This window comes from Bos taurus, chromosome Y (assembly GCF_002263795.3).
Source record: "Bos taurus isolate L1 Dominette 01449 registration number 42190680 breed Hereford chromosome Y, ARS-UCD2.0, whole genome shotgun sequence".
Classification (NCBI taxonomy): Eukaryota; Metazoa; Chordata; class Mammalia; order Artiodactyla; family Bovidae; genus Bos; species Bos taurus.
Window position 1 is genome coordinate 13,723,615 of NC_082638.1, and position 19,635 is coordinate 13,743,249.

The 19,635-nt window shown below is 47.9% G+C and overlaps 1 protein-coding gene across 1 annotated transcript; it reads left to right on the top strand.

Annotated features, from left to right (window-relative positions):
* Window positions 1–13,454: 13,454 nt before the first annotated feature.
* LOC132344469 (melanoma antigen preferentially expressed in tumors-like) lies at window positions 13,455–18,850 on the top strand. Its single transcript, XM_059884065.1, has 4 exons — window positions 13,455–14,267; window positions 15,576–15,892; window positions 16,176–16,781; window positions 17,994–18,850. Exons 1-4 carry the CDS (start codon window positions 14,232–14,234, stop codon window positions 18,568–18,570), a joined length of 1,536 nt encoding a protein of 511 aa, XP_059740048.1. The 5' UTR covers window positions 13,455–14,231; the 3' UTR covers window positions 18,571–18,850.
* Window positions 18,851–19,635: the final 785 nt, after the last annotated feature.

Consider the following 19,635-nt stretch of genomic DNA (forward strand, 5'->3'; position numbering starts at 1 on the left):
TACTTTTATTCTTTTTACCTAATCTTATTGTGTTGGCCAGGACTTCTAAACAGTGATGTGTAAATGGGTTTTCTTGTTCTTAGTACCATCAAAGGCAATGAGTATATGGCTTAATAAATTTCTATTTCTGTTTTTAGAATTTAAAGAGAATTGTTTTCTTGGATAGTTTACAACATCTGTTGAGACATTTACTTTTCTCTCTTTCTCACTTCATTTCTTTTTTTCCTTTCTTCCCCTGTCTCTCTTCCTCTCTTTCCTTTCTTCCTCCCTTTCTTTCCTCAGGTTTTTGCTTGACTGTACCTTTCCTGAAACAAAAGTAATTCCACTCAGGATTGAATATTATCCTCTCAGAATCTCATTCCATTTCTCATTTTTAATATTGCAGTTAGCTCCTCTTCCCCTTATTAGATTTGCCACAGTTGTATCAATGTTTCTGATTTACTTTTTCCAAGAAGCAGCTCTTGTTTTATTATCCCAACAAGTTTAATTTTTGTTGTTTTATATTTTTGTTTCATTTCATATATACCTCCTACTTTCTTTAGGATTTTTTTTATAGCCATGTATTTTAAAAGCTTTCTTTGCAAATTTTTATGGAAATATATTTGATTTACAGTGTTTGTTTCCAATGTATATCAGAGTGATTGAGTTATGTAGATACATATCTATTATTTAGGGTTTTTTCCATTATAGGTTATTACATTATACTGAGTATTTCTTTTTTTTTTTTTTTAAAGTGTTTAGGACTTGACCTATCTTTATTTAAATATCAATTCTGTCTGAATCCCAAATATTTTTATGTACACATTTTTTAAAATTAAAATTTCATTCTCTATGATTTTTGGCAATTCCAAAGATTTCACTATTTTCAGGCTGAATGTTTTTATTTACAGTTTACTGGGAATTAAGTTTTCCTTGCAACTCTGAGGGTATGTGTGTGTATACACTGACATGTCTATATATACATCCTTTTCAGATTACTATATGGGTTTTTTTTAAAGATATATAAATATCTTTTAAAAGATATTTTGTTTGTATGGTAAAAATGTGAAATGTTTTAATTCTAGAAATCTATTCCCCCAAATGAAGATAGTATAAAAAGTAAAGGTATAAAAATATTCCTTTGAGAGTAATTCCTAGTAACAGAACTTGGAAATGTTTAAAATTATTCATAACACTTACTAAAGGTGGTAAGAAAAACTTTATTCAAGGTAAGAGTACTACAGCAGGGTCTTATAATAGGGGAGAGAGTTTGAACTTGAGCCTGACTCCAGCAGGGACACAGCTAGGATTTATAGCTAAAGAACAGGATGGGTGCATGGGGTTGCAAATACAGACTGGGAGACTGAAAAGCAATGAACAACAACAGGGTGGGTGTCAGTGGATGAAAACTTATTCAGAGGACCATAAGGGTGAGGGTGGATTTTGGCTAAACTGAGAGGATCATTGCTAGGCTAGGCAAGGTTGATAAGATATTGAGGTGAGTGATAAGGAATTTGATCTGATACTGAGGGTGGTCAGATCAAGGGTGGGATATTTTTACTAAACTGACATACAGATTCTGGCTTCACTTGGACTAAATGGACAGGCACCCCTGGATAAAGACATTGCCCAAAGTTGGCAGTGCATTAATGAACTACTGCTGCGTAACAAATTACCCCAAACTAACAGCTTAAAACAATATTATCTCATACTGCTGTGAAAGTTGGGAATCCAGGAGTAATTCATCTGATTGTTCTGGCTCAGGATTTCATGAGGTTGCCGACATCTGAAGGCTTGACATAGGCTGGTGGATTTCCTTCCAAGATGGCTTACTCACATCGCTGTTGAAACCAGTTTCCTTGCTGCCTGTTGGGAGAAAGCCTCAGTTCTTTCACGTGGGCCTCTCTACTGGGATAACTGAGTGTTCTCAAGATATGACTAGGCTGGCTTCTAGAGAGAGTGATCCAAGAGGATGAGCAAGCAGGGTGCAGTGCCTTTTATGACCTAGTTTCATTTTCATTTCTACAATATTCTAACATTAGAAGTGAGCCACTAAGTCCAGCCCACGTGTGAAGGGGAGTATAAGGTCCACCCTTGATGGAAAGGATTTGTGGACATAATTTAAAACCACTTGGTACACATGTGGCCACAAATTGTTTACATACTTTTATGTCCAAAATGCATTTTCTGACAATGCTTTCAAAGATTTTATCCATTATAGCATTAACTTGAAATTCAGGACCTGTCATCTAAGTCAGGTCCAGATATGAATCAGAGTCCAGTTGTGCAGTATCTCAAGTGTTCAGTCACTCAGTTGTGTTCTAATCTTTACGAAGCACGTCAGGCTTCCCTGTCCATCATAAACCCCAGGAGCTTGCTCAAACTTAAGTCCATTCAGTTGGTGATGCCATCCAACCATCTCATCCTCTGCCGTCCCCTTCTCCTCCTGCCTTCAGTCTTTACTGCATCAGGGTCTTTTCCAATGTGTCAGTACTTCGCATCTGGTAGCCAAAGTATTGGATCTTCAGCTCAGCATCAGTCCTTCCAATGAATATGTAGGACTGAATTACTTTAGGATTGACTGGTTTGATCTCCTTGCAGTCCAGGACATTCTCGAGTCTTCTCCAACACAACAGTTCAAATTATACAAATGTAGTTCCTCTAGACCTGAGGATCTGTGAACAAAAGAGATGAGTTAATCTGCTCACTTTCACAGCCAACATACAATGGTGGGTCAAGCATACATAACTTTCATAGACACTTCTGTTCCAGAAAGGGGAGGGGAGATGGGAGTCAATAATAGCAGTTCTGAAATACCACAGGTTCTTGTTGGCAATCCTTGGATTAGGATTCAAGGCCTGGAAACTTCCTAGGCTTCAGTTTCTGAATGTTTAATTATACCCTCTGACATGATTGCATTGCATGAAAGGTGGGGAGTATATAGTTACACTGAAACAGTCTGCATAGCCTGTTTCCTGCTTGTCAAAGGTAGCAGTCCAGAGCTCTCATTTTGTACGTTTTCTGGTCCTTTCAGTCCAAGCTGAGCATAAGTTTGTTATTTTAAAACTTGATGTGTCTTCTGATAATCTTACTGGTGTTCATGCGAAAGCACCCCACTCCAAAGCCACAATCACACATGTCTTCATAATAAGGCCTACTCTGTCTTGGTTTTCTGCTGAGATAGCTGAGCAATAACACCCTGAAACTTGGTATAAGTCCTATTGTGTGATTAAAATGATCTCTGAGTGACACCCCCAAACTCTTTGGAGGGCATTGGCCTGACTAAATAATCCTATGAAGCATCCCATTCCACCTTTCTGAGGCCTAACACAGAATTTAACAGTTACACTCGTCTTTCAGTTCAGTGCAGTCACACAGTCGTGTCCTACTCTTTGCGACCCCATGAGTTGCAGCATGCCAGGCCTCCCTGTCCATCACCATCTCCCGGAGTTCACTCAAACTTACGTCCTTCGAGTCAGTGATGCCATCCAGCCATCTCATCCTCTGTCGTCCCCTTTTCCTCGTGCCCCCAATCCGTCCCTGCATCAGAGTCTTTTCCAATGAGTCAACTCTTCACATGAGGTGGCCAAAGTACTGGAGTTTCAGCTTTAGCATCATTCCTTCCAAAGAACACCCAGGGCTGATCTCCTTTAGAATGGACTGGTTGGATCTCCTTGTAGTCGAAGGGACTCTCAAGAGTCTTCTCCAATACCACATTTCAAAAGCATCAATTCTTTGGTGCTCAGCTTTCTTTACAGTCCAACTGTCGCATCCATACATGACCACTGGAAAAACCATAGCCTTGACTAGACAGACATTTGTTGGCAAAGTAATGTCTCTGCTTTTCAATATGCTATCTAGGTTTGTCATAACTTTTCTTCCAAGGAGTGTCTTTTAATTTCATGGCTGGACACACCATCCGCAGTGATTTTGGAGCCCCCCCAAAATAAAGTCTAACACTGTTTCCACTGTTTTCCCATCTATTTCCCATGAAGTTATGGGACCAGATGTCATTATCTTCGGCTCATCTTTAGACCAACTTTATTTAAAAAAAAAAAAATTAAGAACTGACGTATATGTGATGTACAATGTTATATTTAGACCACCTTACCCTAATGCCCCAGATATGACCTTTTTCTTGAGAGCCATTAATTTTAGCATCTTCTGTCAACATAAAAGACTGGAAAATTTCCAAATCAGCAAGTTCTGTCTACTTTTTTAATAGTCTTTCTCTTAAAGTTGTTTTTTTTTTTTTTTTAAATTTTCCTTCATATTTTACTATAGGCAACAAGAAGAAGCCAGGAAGCACTTTTGGCTGTTTCACTGGAAATTTCCATAGCTAAATAACTCAATTAATTAGGTAGTTTCTCCTTCCAGCTCATTAGGTATATTTTTGACTTTTCATAAACTGCAGGTGTAGTGGACTTTCCTCTGCACACTCTCCAGGCTGTTTCCTCCTGCCTCTCTTTTCTGCCAGGCATCCTGAGTGGACCACTGTGATTCCACTTAGAGCTTACTCATCAGTGAAATAACAGGGATCGGTACCCTGGCTTCAGTGCTTCTGATGTCCAGAGTCTATGTACCTTTCCCTATGACTTTCATGTTTTTGCTATCCAACTTCCATCATTTGGCTAGATCAGTTCTGACAGCTCATACTCACAAACACACTGGCAGATGCTTCTGCATGCACATGTGCACACACATGCACGTGTACACATGAACATCCCGGAGAGGAAACTTGCACATATGAACAAGTACCTGCTGCTTCTCCAGGCACATGAATTTTGGTAAGCATCTGATTTTCTTTTTCCTGTTAAATTCTTCAATTGCTCATGGATCATGTCAGGTTGCACTTTTAACTCTAACCTTATCCTCAAAGGTTACAGAATCTTGGCATTTGCTCATGACAGGGACCGGCCTGCAGAGCATTGGGGAGGGTTAAAAGCGGTCGCCCTGGACAGTTGAGTGACATACACCTGCATTCTGCATTCTCCCATCATCTTGGACAGTTTCACGGTACTAGTCATGTTGGCTTGGTCTATTGCCTGTGCATTCCTTCAGGGGACCAGAAAACAAGGACTTCTGGGCTCAACTGACTTGGAGAACCCCTTTCTCATTATGCACCTATCTAGGTCATTCCTTGTCAATGTTGTGCCCTTGTGGCTAGCCTACCACCCCTTAGGGCCCACAACATTCTGAGTGAGGCTCCCTGTTCTTCCTATCTATGTAGCTTTCTGTGTGCACGTACCTGTGCCCCCAGTTGCCTGTTGGACACCAAGCTACAAGGGCCTTTACCCACTTCCCCTACCCCACCCCCACTCTACACCCATATTGCCACCCCATCCCACAATCCTACCCCCACCCCCACTGCACCCCCCACACCACACCCACAACCGTATCCCCATCCCACCCCATCCCACCCCCAACCCACGTCCACCACACCCCTACACCCCCACACCTCCCACACACCCACCCCAAACAGACCCAACCCTACCCCCATCCTCCTCCCACCCTTCCCTACCCCCACCTTACTCTACCCTTCCCTATCCCACTGTACCCCCATCTAAAAGTTCCTCCCCTCCCCCTGCCCCCGCCGCCAGACCGGTGGGCGTGGCCACAGGCACCACACCGCCCCCTCTCTTGGAGCCCTCCCTCCGTCTTCTAGACTCTCTGTTATTTGTATCTGTGTAGCTTTCTGTGTGAACCTGTCTACCTGTGCCTCCAAGCACCCCTTGGACACCCAGCTACAAGGGCCACTTCTCCTACCCCACGCCCATCCCAAACCCATAACCCCACCACAGCCCTACCCCTCCACCACCCCACCTTCCCCCATACCTCATCCCAACCCCCACTACCACCCCACACCCTGACTCCCAATCCGCCCCCACACCCAACCCTTAACCTGCCCCCCAACCCACCCAACCCCCAACCCCACTCTCACCCCCACACCACCCCCCTACCCCACCCCCAGCCAGCCCTACACCTCCCTGCTGCTGCTGTTGCTGCTGCTTAGTTGCTTCAGCCGTATACCACCAGGCTCTTCTATCCATGGGATTTTCCAGGCAAGAGTACTGGAGTGGGGTGCCATTGCCCTCTCCGCTACCCCTCCCTGCTGCTGCTGCTGCTGCTGCTGCTGCTGCTGCTGCTGCTGCTCAATCGCTTCAGTCGTGTCTGACTCTGTATGACCCCATGGACAGCAGCTCACCAGGCTCCCCCTTCCCTGGGACTCTCAAGGCAAGAACACTGGGGTGGGTTGCCATTTCCTTCTCCAATGCATGAAAGTGAAGAGTAAGTAAAAGTGAAGTTGCTCAGTCGTGTCTGACTCTTAGCGACCCCATGGACTGTGGCCTACCAGGCTCCTGTGTCCATGGGATTTTTCAGGCAAGAGTACTGGAGTGGGGTGCTATTGACTTCTCCGGCTACCCCTCCCTGCTGTTGCTGCTGCTGCTAAGTCACTTCGGTAGTGTCCGACTCTGTGCAACCCCGTAGATGGTACCCCACCAGGCTCCCCCGTCCCTGGGATGCTCCAGGCAAGAACACTGGAGTGGGTTGCTACTTCCTTCTCCAGTGCATGAAAGTGAAAAGTGAAAGGGAAGTCGCTCAGTCGTGTCTGACTCTGAGCGACCCCATGGACTGCAGCATACTAGGCTCCTTCATCCATGGGATTTTCCAGGCTAGAGTGGGGTGGAGTGGGGTGCCATTGACCCCTCCCTACCCCCACCCTAATGCTCCTACCCCCGCCATTGCCAGGGGCATGGCCACAGGCAACACCCTTCCCCTTCTCTGCATGCCTTCACCGCCATTCTGGACTCCCTGGGAGACTGCACTCGCGATCCCAAGATCTCATGAGATTTGCTCCAGAAGGAAACAGTAGCTGGGTTGATTAGGCCACCTGTTTTCCGGACACTGCAGAGTAACCACTTCTCTCTCCTCAGCGTTCAACAGGGACCTTGTGGCAAGGCACAGCTGCACAAACCGTAAGTTCCCGCCTTGGGTCCCCTGCTTTCCCATAAGGTGACCTTGAGCTAGTCTCTGGTTCACCCCCACAGACCCCCAGTACTATTCGCCTCCCAAAAACGAGTTATCTGGACCGAGGGCTGGAATAATAGCCCAGGAGGGTGAGGAGCCAGCCGTACCTACGTGCTCCGCAAAGAGGCCTACCCTGTGGAGGCAATAATCCAGCGAACCAGGGTCTGCTGCCACTTGGCACTGGACATGGGCTCCCCTCTGAAGGTTCCAGGGCATGGTGGGCTGAGAAAGGGACCGAAATGGGGCTGCTGGGCAGTGATCAGTGTCCTTTGAAGAAGGGCCCTTGGACCTGAGTCCAGCTCGGCGCTTCAATTGTCTGCTGGTCCAGCCATTGAGAAATCACTCAGATTCGGAGATACGAGGAGACTCGCACTCACATGGCAGGGTTGGCTTTCCAGTTTTGAGTTTATTCTTCTGGTTCATAAATACACATGTTAACATACCATCATCTTGTTTTTGGAGCACTTTGGATCTTATTCTCAGGCTTGGGTGGACACGGGTGACTGAGAGGATAGGAGACCAGGGAAACTGGTTGTTTGAGGACCTGAGGCCATTGTGAGCTGAACCAGTGTGGGTGGAATCCATCTTCAGGTAAGCTGGTCCCCTTCATCACCTCTGGTGCCTCCTCTGTGCTGGTCATTGGGGAGCTGGGTAGCGTCTGTAGCCTGAGGAGGATGAGCACCCTTTAGTTTCCCACGTCATTTTCCTAAGAGAGCTTTGGTCCTGCTGCTGTCTTAAAAAAGGCAACTGCAGCGTGTTGAGGACCCATTCCCAAAGCCATGGTTAGGTTCAGAACCTGTGCTCGGGAGGCTTGTTTCAGACCCCAGACACTCGACCCCTGTGTGGTATTGGGCAAGGGCTGGGTGGTGAGCCCAGGAAAGTTTTGCTCTTCCTAGTGTGGGGCCCCTGGTAGTGAGGTGCTCCTGGAAAGAAAGCACTCAGGCAACAGAATGAGTCCTCTAGATGCAGCTGGAGGAGGCCAGGAAGGCCGTGTGGCCAGACGTGGAATGGAGAATGGAGAGAGACCACAGGGCAAGGACGATATTATGCACTGGGGGTGCTGGGTAACCTTTGGGCACTGCTGATCCCAGGACACCTGGCTGTAACCCCCAGTATCACTGCTGTCTCCAGAGCAGAATATGTGGACCCTCTGTCCCAGAACTGCAGACTCTTGAGTGTCTGTGTCAGGACCCACTGGGGCCAGGACCCTGAGAGGAGGAAGATGTGCAAAGAGGAGAGGTCAAGGTCATGAATCCAGGGGAGTTCAGGGCAGAGGGAGAAAGGGGTCAGCATGGGGGCTGCCAGCCAGTCCCCTTACTGTGCAGACCAAGTGTGATCAGAGCCCAGGCCATGGCACAGAGTCCCAGAGCTCTGCTTTTGCAGTCACGGCAATGGACCAGGGTCCCCACACCCTTCATATCTCCTGCCTCACCTATGGAAGGGGCCTCTGTGCACAGCTGCTCCCCAGATCTGGCTGGTGAAACCCCATCAGTGAATCTGCCTATTTGCCCCTGTGGAGGGCAGGCAGTAGTGGGAGGTTTCCTCCTGGGATATGGTCTGAGCCTGAGACCTTGGAGGAGGGCCGTTGAGCTGAGGTGAGGTATAAATCTAGGCTTTTCTGGATTTGTCCCCAAATATTGCATCATTGCCCCATCCTCCTGGATGACCTGGCAGTACCCCCAGACTTGCTGAGTTCCTAGACTGTGGTGGGTAGTGTCCCCTGAAAGGAGGCTCCTGTTCTGTTCTCTAGTAGGCCCTAGGCTTTTCACTGCCCACAAACAGAGTAGGGCATTCCAGAACTCAGAGACTTTCCTGGGCACACTGCCCCACCAGACTGGCCCAGGGATGGCTTAGGGAGACCTGCACTTGGCCAGAGGCATCATTCCTGTGTCATTCTCCGTGGCCCCATCTGTGACAGTCTCTTGAGCCCCAGCCCTTGCCTGTGAAAAGGAAAAAGCACGGTGAGGCCACTGCTGATGATGTTTCAGTTTTTGAGGAAGAACGTGAGATGAGGAAAGTGAACCACTTGGTGATGTAAATTATGCCAAATATGAGGTATTGTCATTTTGATTTAGAATCCAGCTTCAGGCTCTCATTCCCCATCCCCTGGAAAAAGTTGAATAAAGAGCATGTTTGTGACAAAAGAAATGAAGATGTCTCAGAGGCAAAGATGCCAGCAAATGTTACTTCACTTGGTAGTGATAAAGAAACTCGGAGATAGTATCAGGCCTGAAAGCACAAAGAATGAGACCTTGGAAGCAGATCCAGGCTTAGGAAGTAGGGTAACAATTGGCCAGGCTGTGCATAAGAAAGATCATCACCCCTCAGTTGAAATTTATGTGCTGAGAAGAAAGGAAGCAGAGTTGAGAGGACTCCTTTCTGACGTTTCTGCAAAGAAATGAAACACTTTAATTCTCAATGCTTAAGATCACAGAGTACTAAAAAAATTGCTTTAGTATTTTTATTTCTCTAAACATTTACAACCAGTCAATCCTAAAGGAAATCAACCCTGAATATTCATTGGAAGGGCTGATGTTGAAGCTGAAGCTCCAAAACTTTGGCCATCTGATGTGAAGAGCTGACTCATTGGAAAGGACTCTGAAGCTGGGAAAGAGGGAAGACAAGAGAAGAGGATGACAGAGGAAGAAATGGATGGATGGCATCGCTGACTCAGTAGACTTGAGTTTGAGCAAACTCTGGGGGACAGGGAATCCTCGTGTGCTAAGGTTCATGGCGTCATAAAGAGTCAGACAGTACTGAGTGACTGAACAACAACAAACATTTACAACAGTGTAACAGGGGCCTTAGCTTTAAAAAAAATATGGAATAGCTGTGGAAAAACATCATGATTGTGCCTTAGATTATGAAGGTTGTCTTTGCAGTTTCAGCATGAGTGGTCACCCTGGTGGCCCTGCTCCAGCATACAGATGAGGTTTGCCTGTCATTATTTTTGAGGCTTGCTTGCTTTTCATTTGTTCAGACACCCTGAATGGAAGATCATGACTTTTTTTTTTTCAGTCTTACTGAGATATTAATCGAATTGACTTATAGCCCTGTGTAAGTTTAAGGGGCTCAGCATCATGAGTCCACTTACATCCATCCTGCAGTGATGAGCGCAGTAAGTCTAGTGAACATTCATCATTTCATATGGATACAAAATTAAATAGGAAAAAAGTATTTTCATTTTGATGAGAACTCTTAGGTTTTACTCTATTAACTTTTATATCTAATATAAAACAACATTAGTTATACTTGTGTGGTATGTCACCTAACAAAACAGTGTTGGTTGTACTTGTATGTCACCTCCCTCATACATTAGGTGTTGTTTCCAGGGCTCCCAAGAGGTCTGGCACCACAGTTCTTTATGTGTCCTGATGGAACAAATAGCCCCAGGTCATTCACCTTAAAACCTAAATAAATAAACAATTGGCCAAGCAGAGGTATAGAATTGGTATAGAATTTAAAGACTCAAGAGGCAGTTTTCTATAACAGGTTAACCGGGGTATCCTCTACTGCACATTAATGAAGCTCTTTTATGTATAGGTGGGAAGGTCCCCTGGAGTTGGAAATGGCAACCCATTCCAGTATTTGTGCCTAGAGAATCCCAAGGACAGAGTAGCCTAGTGGGCTACAGTCCATGGGATTGGAAAAAGTCAGACACGTCTGAGCGACTGATACTTAATACTAGAAAGAAATTAGGTGACAAGTGAAGTGCTAGAAAAGAAGTGATTTATTAGAGTAGGACACTTGGCAGGTTCACAAGCCTTGTGTTGCCCTAAGTACTCAGGTACACTTTCACAATCAGAGGAAGAGTAGAGGGGGGAAGATCTTCTTTTTCTTGAGTAGACAGCACGTTTCCATCATCAGTGCCTCCCCCAGGTAGGGCAGGCAAGTTTACTTGTTCCACTCTATATCGTCAGGCTAGGACTATCATAGTTCAGTTAAGTTCAGTTGCTCAGTTGTATCCAACTCTTTGTGACCCCATGGACTGCAGCACACTAGAATTCCCTGTCATATTACTTGGGAAAGATATTTTCAGGTCTTAGTACAATGCAGGTCTTTCATTTTGAAAAGTCACCTTTCCATAAGTGATTGTGTTTTTTATATGCACAGACCCTGTTTGGGGCCGTCATTAACTTGATGAACACTGGGCAGGTTTTAGGTCTTGTTTTCTGCTATAGTTTTAGTGTTTGGGGGCTCATTCTGAAAAAAAGGTAAATAACTCCCAAAGAGCATGTTTTGGGAGTTATTTACTCATGGAACTCACTAGGCAGGATGTAAGTCTCATGCCACCATTGTTTGATTGTTTTTGGCCATGTCTCATGCTTCTGTTGCATGGTTTTGTTGCTAAGCAAGTTAGCTTGATTTAAGAAAGCCAAGCTGGCTTTGATGCTAAGCGACTTGTTTTGCTTTATGAATAGAGAAAGCTGACGTGTTTCAGAATTTTCCCATTATTCCATGAGTGTCATTAGTCTTATTGTGGCCTACCCCTTAAGTTTTCTTCTCTATCTCCAGTTCCCTAATGGAGTATTGAGCTAATGTTTGATCGTTCTGTTCTCTTATTCTGTCCCTACCACCTGGGGACACTCCCAGCCACCACGTGCAGGCTGCAGTGCCCTCAGTGATCCTGACACCACTCCAGGAAATGAGATGCAGCTCTGCAAGCCAGGAGACCAGGCTCCTAATTCTGCTGTCATTTTCTTCCTCCCCCTTGTTCTGGCTACCCCCTGCCAAGTCTTGCAGTCCTACGTGCCTGGAGTGGACCCTCAACCTCCCACCCCCTGTCCACTGGATCCTACTGCTACTTTGCCTCTAGATGCACCACCCTCAGGAGTAACTGGCTAGAGTTAGGGTGACCTGGACATCTGGCAAGTCTTCACTGGGGAGGAAGAAGGAGGGAGCCTCTTTTGTTTAGGTCTAGATGTTATTGAATCTGTCTTACCAAGCACAGGAAGAGGCAGAGAGGGCTGATAGAGAGGGTAGACTCTTCTAGGGTAAGAAGAGATCTGACTCCAGAGTGGAGGGAGGACAGACATACTGGAACTCCAGGTGGGATTTTGTCTGCTGGAGTCTGGGTCCCCAGGGCTTCTTGTCAGTCTGGAGCCTCTAAAGGACAGCCAGGCTGTGGTCTTCCTCCAGAATCCATGGCGGGTCATCGTCCAGCATTTCTAGTGCCTGTTTGCACACAGATGCATTCCAGAGAGCCCCAGGAAGAACCTCAGGAGAAAATGCTTTGCAGTCGTAGAAGGAACTCTGCAACTAGAGAGGGAATGAGCTCTTCCCACCCCGAAATGAGCTCAGAGGCTGCACCAGCCTGTGCAACATAAAAATAGGTAGCAATGTCCCCAGGTTGACTCACTCCTGGGTCCTGGGAGTCATCCTGGGAAGACCTGACACTGGGCAGAAAGAACATGTCTTCATGCAGATGAGTCCCTAGTGCTTCTGTGTCCAGTGAGTCCCCTGCACAGACAGATTCTGTGAAGCTGGAGGTGGACAAAGGCCTGTGCCCTGCCTCACATGGAAAGACTTTTTGGCTGATACTTCCCGTTTTTAGATCATTTGAAGACAGTGGTCCATCCTGCATCTTTAGATCTCCTGGATGTTGAGTTCCCATGGAAACATCCCAAGCTTAGACCTCTGCTGTTTCCTGTTTCCCCAACTCCCCGTGAAGTTGGCTAGCTCTTCCTAATGTTCAGTGGGGCAGATCCGTCCATCCATCCATGTTTGCCCAAATGGGTCTTCCAGTTCCACCTTCTTGGAACATGACAGCATCCTGCCTTGGCTGTCTCAGGCTCACCAGGCTGGAAAGGAAATGAGGGGTGAACTTTAGGTTCTCTTTAAAAGTTATTTGAGGTAGTGGGGGAAAGTGCCAGCATCATCATGGCTGCCTCTTAATCAGGGACTCAATGATTCTTTGTTGCTAAACTTGTGCTACTGCAGCTAATTGGTCAAGGTGATTGCAGGAAGTCAGAATGCCCACAAGACACATTCCAGCTTAACCCTATTTTAGGGTTTTAAGTCTACTTAAGAGACATCCGCATCTCTGGCTGCTAATGGGGATGGTAGGAATTTGATGAATGCCATCTCTATAAAGTTACCAAACTGGAGTATCCTTCAGGTAAGGCCAACCTCTCGCCCTCCAAATAGAAGAACTTTGGGGCATAACAATGCCAGGCATGGACAGGTTCCATCCATCTGTGTTCTGAGACCGCAGCAGAACCAGTGTGTCAGCTAAACCAGCAGGGTCTTCACCCAGACCCTTTGATGCAGGCTTTGCACCTCTCCAGGGAGAAAGTCCATGTGGCTACCTGTGCTTAATGCAGAGCAAAGGAAAAACTGAAATGTATTTGTGGGCTTAAAGTTGAGCTCCCATGAGAATCTGTGTAAGTGAGAGCCTTAGGGGAGGGAGTGAGGTGGGGTGGGGGGGCGGTTCGAAGGTGCTTTGCATTCCTTGTTCACTGGCACTGAAGGAAAGTCAAGTTACCCAGCTACTTTGGGAAGGAGGCTTTGAAGGTCATGGTGAGGGTACAGGTTGCTTGACAGAGCCCAGGCTGGGATGTGCAGGGGGACACCTGAGCCTCTGGTTTGCTGCCATTTGCTGACACAGATTTGTGTCCTTGGCCCACGTTATTTCCCTTCAGGAGAGCCCATGGCCCTAAGCCCTCAGTGGCTTTCAGGCAGAACAAGGTGTGTCCCAAGTTTAGCCAACCAAAACAGTTCCATCCTCTCCTAACCCACATTCCTAAATTTAATCTTCTAGCTTCAGGGAGGAAATGCCCTTTGCTCTCAGGGAGAGAGGAAGTGTTTGCCTTCCTCTTGGTTTGCCTTGGGTTTAAGGGATCTACGTGGTCCCTTTTTAGCCACTCCCTCTGCTGGTAATTTCTCAAGCCTAGCCTAAGAAAAGTCTCTGAATTCCTCCAAACAAAACACACTGTCTTGGGTACTTTCCTTGGTTTCATTACAAGTATCTGGTCCCTCTGTTCTCCTGGCCAGCTCCTAGGTGTCATTTTGCCCTGACCAGTTCCAGGGAAGCCTGGACCCTCAAAATCTGGAGGACCCACTATCCATCCATTACACCTCTGTTCCCCCATGAACGGGGACATGTTTCACTGTGTGACGTATAAGTGACAGTGTTATTCTCAGAAATCTTACTTTGTTTCTTTATTCTCTGGGGTGACACCACCATCTGCACAGAGCTGTCTGAACGTGAACATTTGGTTTTGATGTGGCCCAAATTTCACCAACGAATGTACCTTCAGGTTGGTTTTCTTCTTTTATATTTTGCTAACCTATTGTGAACAGACATAGGATCCCATAAGTTGTATATAGTGAGAAATTTAAAATCCCACTCAGACATAGGTGGATGGAGATCTAGTAGTAAGATAGCACTTTAGTTGGAAATGGAAATTTCAGCCAGAATCTGAAAAGTGGGTCCTGGAAGGAGAACTGAGCACACTGCTCCACACTGGAGCCTTGGGCTCTGACAGCCATACCTGCTGGGGTCTTCATGGGACAAGCCACGCAGGCCAGGATCCTGTAGATAATTTTCTTTTCCTTTCCATTGATGTTGGCAATTGCATGCTTTGCTTTTGCTTCTACATGCAGTTTTATCTTATCCCAGGCAGTTTGGTTTCTTCTCTGATTTTTGCCACTTGTACAGACTGCTACAATATTTCTTAACCAAAAAGAATTTGGCAGGGTAGGGCCTGGGGGGATGCACTAGGGTGGGGTGAGAGTGAGGGGATGGGGCCACACCAAACAGCATCTGGGGTCGCAGTTCCCTGGTGAGGATAGAACTCGTGCCCCTGCATTGAAACCACAGAGTCCTCTTCACTGAACGGCCAGAGAAGTTCCTGGAATTGATTTAATGAAAGACATAATTAGGAGGAATTTTTGGATGACATTTTACATTTTAGTTTGTGACCAGTGATTATAGTTCATATTATTTTATAGTTTTGTGATTTTACTAGCTTAAAGGATTTGGGGGGTTTCTTTTCATTTTAAAAGCTAAAAATTGTTTTTTAAATCCATGGGATACAAAAAAAAAAAAATCTGTAGAATATTTGAAAGAGTGGAGGCTTTTTTCTGAATGTGAGCACTTTGCTCCACTGAACCAAAAGGTAGCAACATTTTTAGACGAGACACACAGTGAAAGGTACACATTTTTATGAAGTGACATAACAGCACCCATTGCGTGAGTTATTGGTTGGAGTTTAGAGACAGGCCGTGTTGGGCTAAACTCCTTACTGCTGTTTTCAGCCCTTGAGAAATAATCAGAAGCTTTCTCTGAATAGAGTGGGGTCAGCTGTCAGGCTCCTAGGTATTTACCGGCCAGCAGGGCTGGGATTAAATGCAGCAGCCAGTAGATACAGGATGAGGCAAGAGGTCCCCTTGTTCCTTTGTTTTTGCCTGGAGAGATGTTTGTCCACATGCCCTTGGGGCCAAAGCTGTGACTCTGTGGCCAGAAGATGTCTCTGACCCTGCCTTGGAGGAACAGTAGGGTGTCCTGGATTCCTTAACCAGAGAAGGACCGGCCCCACCTCATTTGCTCTCTGATATCCCCCCAGGACTCGTTCCGGAGTAGATTCACGATGGGCGTCCGGGCACCACCCAGACTTCTTGAGCTGGCCAGCCAGAGCCTGCTGCAGAATGAGGCCTTGGCCATTGTGGCTCTGGAGGAGCTGCCCACTGAACTCTTCCCACCGCTGTTTATGGCAGCCTTTGCTGGGAGGCACACCCAGGCCCTGAAGGCGATGGTGCAGGCCTGGCCCTTCCCCTGCCTCCCACTGGGAGCCCTGATGAAGGACCACCAGCCTCATCTGGAGACCTTCCAGGCTGTACTCGACGGCTTGGACATCCTGCTTGGTCAGGAGGTCCGCCCCAGGTAAGGTCTCCCTGGCAGACTGATAAGGCCTGCGGGCGTGAGCACAATGCAGCCAGGGCAAGAGGTTGAGGGTCACCTGGGAACAGGTGATCGGGTGTACAGGACTGGTTGACGAAGAGAAGGCAGAAAAGGCACGTGGGCCACCCCCCAATGTCCCTTTAAGTGGGGATCAAGGGGGGCCCGGAAGCTGGAGGTGCTGTGGTGTGAGGAGTGCAGAGCACTCGCAGGGTCTTGGTGCCCATCGGCCTCTGCACAGCTCAGCATGTCCTCCATGGCCCCACAGGCGGTGGAAGCTACAGGTGCTGGACTTGCGCCAGAACACCCACCAGGACTTCTGGACCCTGTGGTCTGGCATCAAGGCCAGTGTTTGCTCGCTGCTGGTGCCCGAGCCAGCCCAGCCCATGCAGAAGAGGTGCAAGGTGGAGGCGCAGGTGGTACTGAAGCCGGCGCAGGCCCCTGTGGAGGTGCTGGTCGATCTGTGCCTCAAGGAGGACACGCTGGATGAGACCATCAGCTACCTGCTAAAGAAGGCCAAGCAAAGGAGGAGCCTGCTGCACCTCCGCTGCCAGAAGCTGAGAATCTTCACCATGCCCATGCAGAGCATCAGGAGGATCCTGAAGGTGGTGCAGCTGGACTCCATCCAGGACCTGGAGGTGAACTGCATCTGGAAGCTGGCCACACTGGGCAGGTTTGTGCCACACCTGGGACGGATGGGCAACCTGCGCCGGCTGCTGCTGTCGCGCATCCACATATTGCCACGCACCACCCCCGACCAGGAGGAGCACTTCGTCGACCAGCTCACCATCCAGTTCCTGAACCTGCCCCACCTGCAGAAGCTCTACCTGGACTCCATCTCCTTCCTTGAGGGCCGCCTGCACCAGGTGCTCAGGTGAGGCATGGCGCCAGCTCCGCAGACCAGAGTGGGCCTCTTTCATTTCATTACCCTCGGGGCATCTGCTCTATGCCCGCTGGGGACATTGCCAGGGTGCACGGGCCCCTTGGAAGTCCTTAAAATGCCACCACTGTGTCTCCAGCCATCTTGTCAAGTCACCTCCCTGGTTAGGGTCAGAGGCATGGCCTAGGTTAGATGCTGTCAAAGGGGATTTCTTGCTGGGAGTCCGCATAGTGTGGGTCAGGGTTGATGTCCTTGGGAATTCTTTCCAAGAGAGTGATGTCTTAGCTGAGATGATGAAAGATAACTAAGCGAGAAGGACCTTGGTCCATCACACATGAGGTTTGAAGTCTGAATCTCTGTCTCTCACTCCCACCTGACGCTTCTGTCCTGAGTTGTTTTAGGCTCCAGGTGAGCTGTGGCAAGTGGGTGATTCTGGAGATGACGAGGGATACAGATGGGGAAATTGTGGCTCCTAAGCAGTCCAGAGAAGAGAAAAAGTCAAATGAGAATCATTGTTGAAGTGGCTCCAATCTCTTTAAGTCCAAATTACAATTAATGTTTTCCTCTAAGACTTCTGAATACATAGGAAATCCTCAGTAACAGGTTATTGTTCTTCCTTGAATACAGTGATAAAACCTGAGAGGATGCAGCCTAGTCTGTCTGTATGAATGAGTTCCATTGATTCCTTTTTTGGCAGCTGCAAACTCCAAGCATTAGGAATAAATATATTCACTAAGAAACCAGAAGAAAGAAAGGAAAAAATAAAAAAAGAATTGTAGGTAGTGATGGACGGTTTGTGGCCCCCGAATATCTGGGGGATATTCCCCCAGGGATCATCTGTAGCTGCTGGGAGCCAGCAGCCTATGTCCAGTGCATCCAGCCTGCTGTTTAATTCAACTAGTATTGTCCTGTAAAAACATATTAATTCCTGTGAACCAAATACTAGTAAGCTGAAATAGACAAATGACATTTGTTTACTGTTTGTTTCCCACATTGAAAATAGTACATCATTTTGTGTAGGGGGAGGTCGTCTCTCATGTGAGCATGACCTTCCCCTCAGAAGACCCCCTGCCTTCCTGTTAAGAAGGTGAGAGGCCAGCTCCAACTCAGTGAGATGCCCTGCGATCCGGTGAACAGGTCTCTCCTCCCCACATCCCTCCGCCCGCCACCTCTGCCCCTGGGACTGACTGCCCTGTCTTTCCCCAGGTGCCTGAAGACCCCTCTGGAGACCCTGTGGATCACCAACTGCCTGATTTCGGAGTCAGATCTGGCGTACCTGTCACAGTGCCCGAGCGTCAGCCAGCTGAAGGACCTGGGCCTCAGCGGGGTCAACCTGACCAGCCTCAGCTTGGAGCCCCTGAAGGTCCTGATTGAGTGGACTTCAGCCACCCTGCAGGACCTGGACCTGGATGAGTGTGGCATCATGGACTCCCAGTTCAGTGCCCTCCTGCCAGCCCTGAGTTGCTGCTCCCAGCTCACCACCTTCAGCTTCTGCGGCAACCCCATCTCCATGGCAGTGCTGGAGAGCCTGCTGCACCACACCATGGGGCTGAGCAAGCTGAGCCACGTGCTGTACCCCTCACCCCTGGAGAGCTATGAGGATGTGCGTGGCACCCTGCACCTGGGCCTCCTGGCTCAGCTGCACGCCCGGCTCAAGCGGCTGCTGTGTGAGTCTGGGCGGTCCAGCATGGTCTGGGTCAGTGCCAGCCCCTGTCCACACTGCGGTGAGCAGATCTTCTATGACACCGAGCCCATCCTGTGTCCCTGCTACATGCCCGCCTAGCCCAGCTCATGAGTTGCAGGCTTTGTCCCCAGCACTGGGACACTGCCACCCAGACCTCAGTACATCTAGAAGGAACACAAACCACAGTTTCAGACAATAGTTAAGTGCATGCTGGAAAAGGAAAGGTGATTTAGAGTGTGCAGGAGGGGAGGGCTTGGTGGCATTTTTGGAGAGATGTGTTCCTACAAAGTTAGAAATATGAATCTGAATTTTGGAGAGGGAATTTTGGGCTTGGGAGGTTAATGGGGTTGTTACCTCTCCATTGAATTGTTAAAAAGAAATAAAGGGAACTTCAGTGTCAATCATTGGGTGTCCTCTGTGATCTCTGACCATGATTTTCCCCTTTAAATTCATGACTCTCCTGTTAGTGTTTAAATAAAAGGGCCTGAACGTGAGCAGGACCTAGATGCTCTCTGGTAGGCAAGGATCAGCTACAGGAGTTCAGGGCACCATTTACCCACTCCCTGTGGTTCTCATTTCCAAGGCATTCATCTCCTCACTTATCTCTGAGGCTGTTCAACCTGTCCTCTTATACAAGGTGCGTTCTCAGGGCCTGGAACAAATTAAGGATCCAGGAGTGAGCATGGCTCTAGGGAACCTTCTTCCAAGGGGCCCTCACTGCTAACCCCACCAAGGCCCTGGACTGGAGCATTTTCCCCAGTGGATCCAGCAGATGCAAAGCCTCCATCTCAGACCCTGCTGCTGCTGCTGCTGCTAAGTCGCTTCAGTCGTGTCTGACTCTGTGCAATCCCATAGATGGCAGCCCACCAGGCTCCCCCATCCCTGGAATTCTCCAGGCAAGAACACTGGAGTGGGTTGCCATTTCCTTCTCCAATGCATGAAAGTGAAAAGTAAAAGTGAAGTCGTTCAGTCGTGTCCGACTCTTCGAGACCCCATGGACTGCAGCCTACCAGGCTCCTCCATCCATGGGATTTTCCAGGTAAGAATACTGGAGTGGAGTGCCATCGCCTTCTCCATCTTAGACCCTGGGCAGTGCCAAGTTGGGTACACTGTGCCTGGAGTCCTGGGGGATATTTGCCTGCAGACTGTCTGGATCCTCTGGGA

Bases quoted from the DNA above. Each gene is read 5' to 3' on its own strand.
- LOC132344469 (XM_059884065.1), top strand. From the start codon at position 14,232: ATGTGGCCCAAATTTCACCAACGAATGTACCTTCAG. The intron at 14,268-15,575 runs GTTGGTTTTCTT...ATATCCCCCCAG, and splicing joins ACCAACGAATGTACCTTCAG to GACTCGTTCCGGAGTAGATT. The intron at 15,893-16,175 runs GTAAGGTCTCCC...ATGGCCCCACAG, and splicing joins GGTCAGGAGGTCCGCCCCAG to GCGGTGGAAGCTACAGGTGC.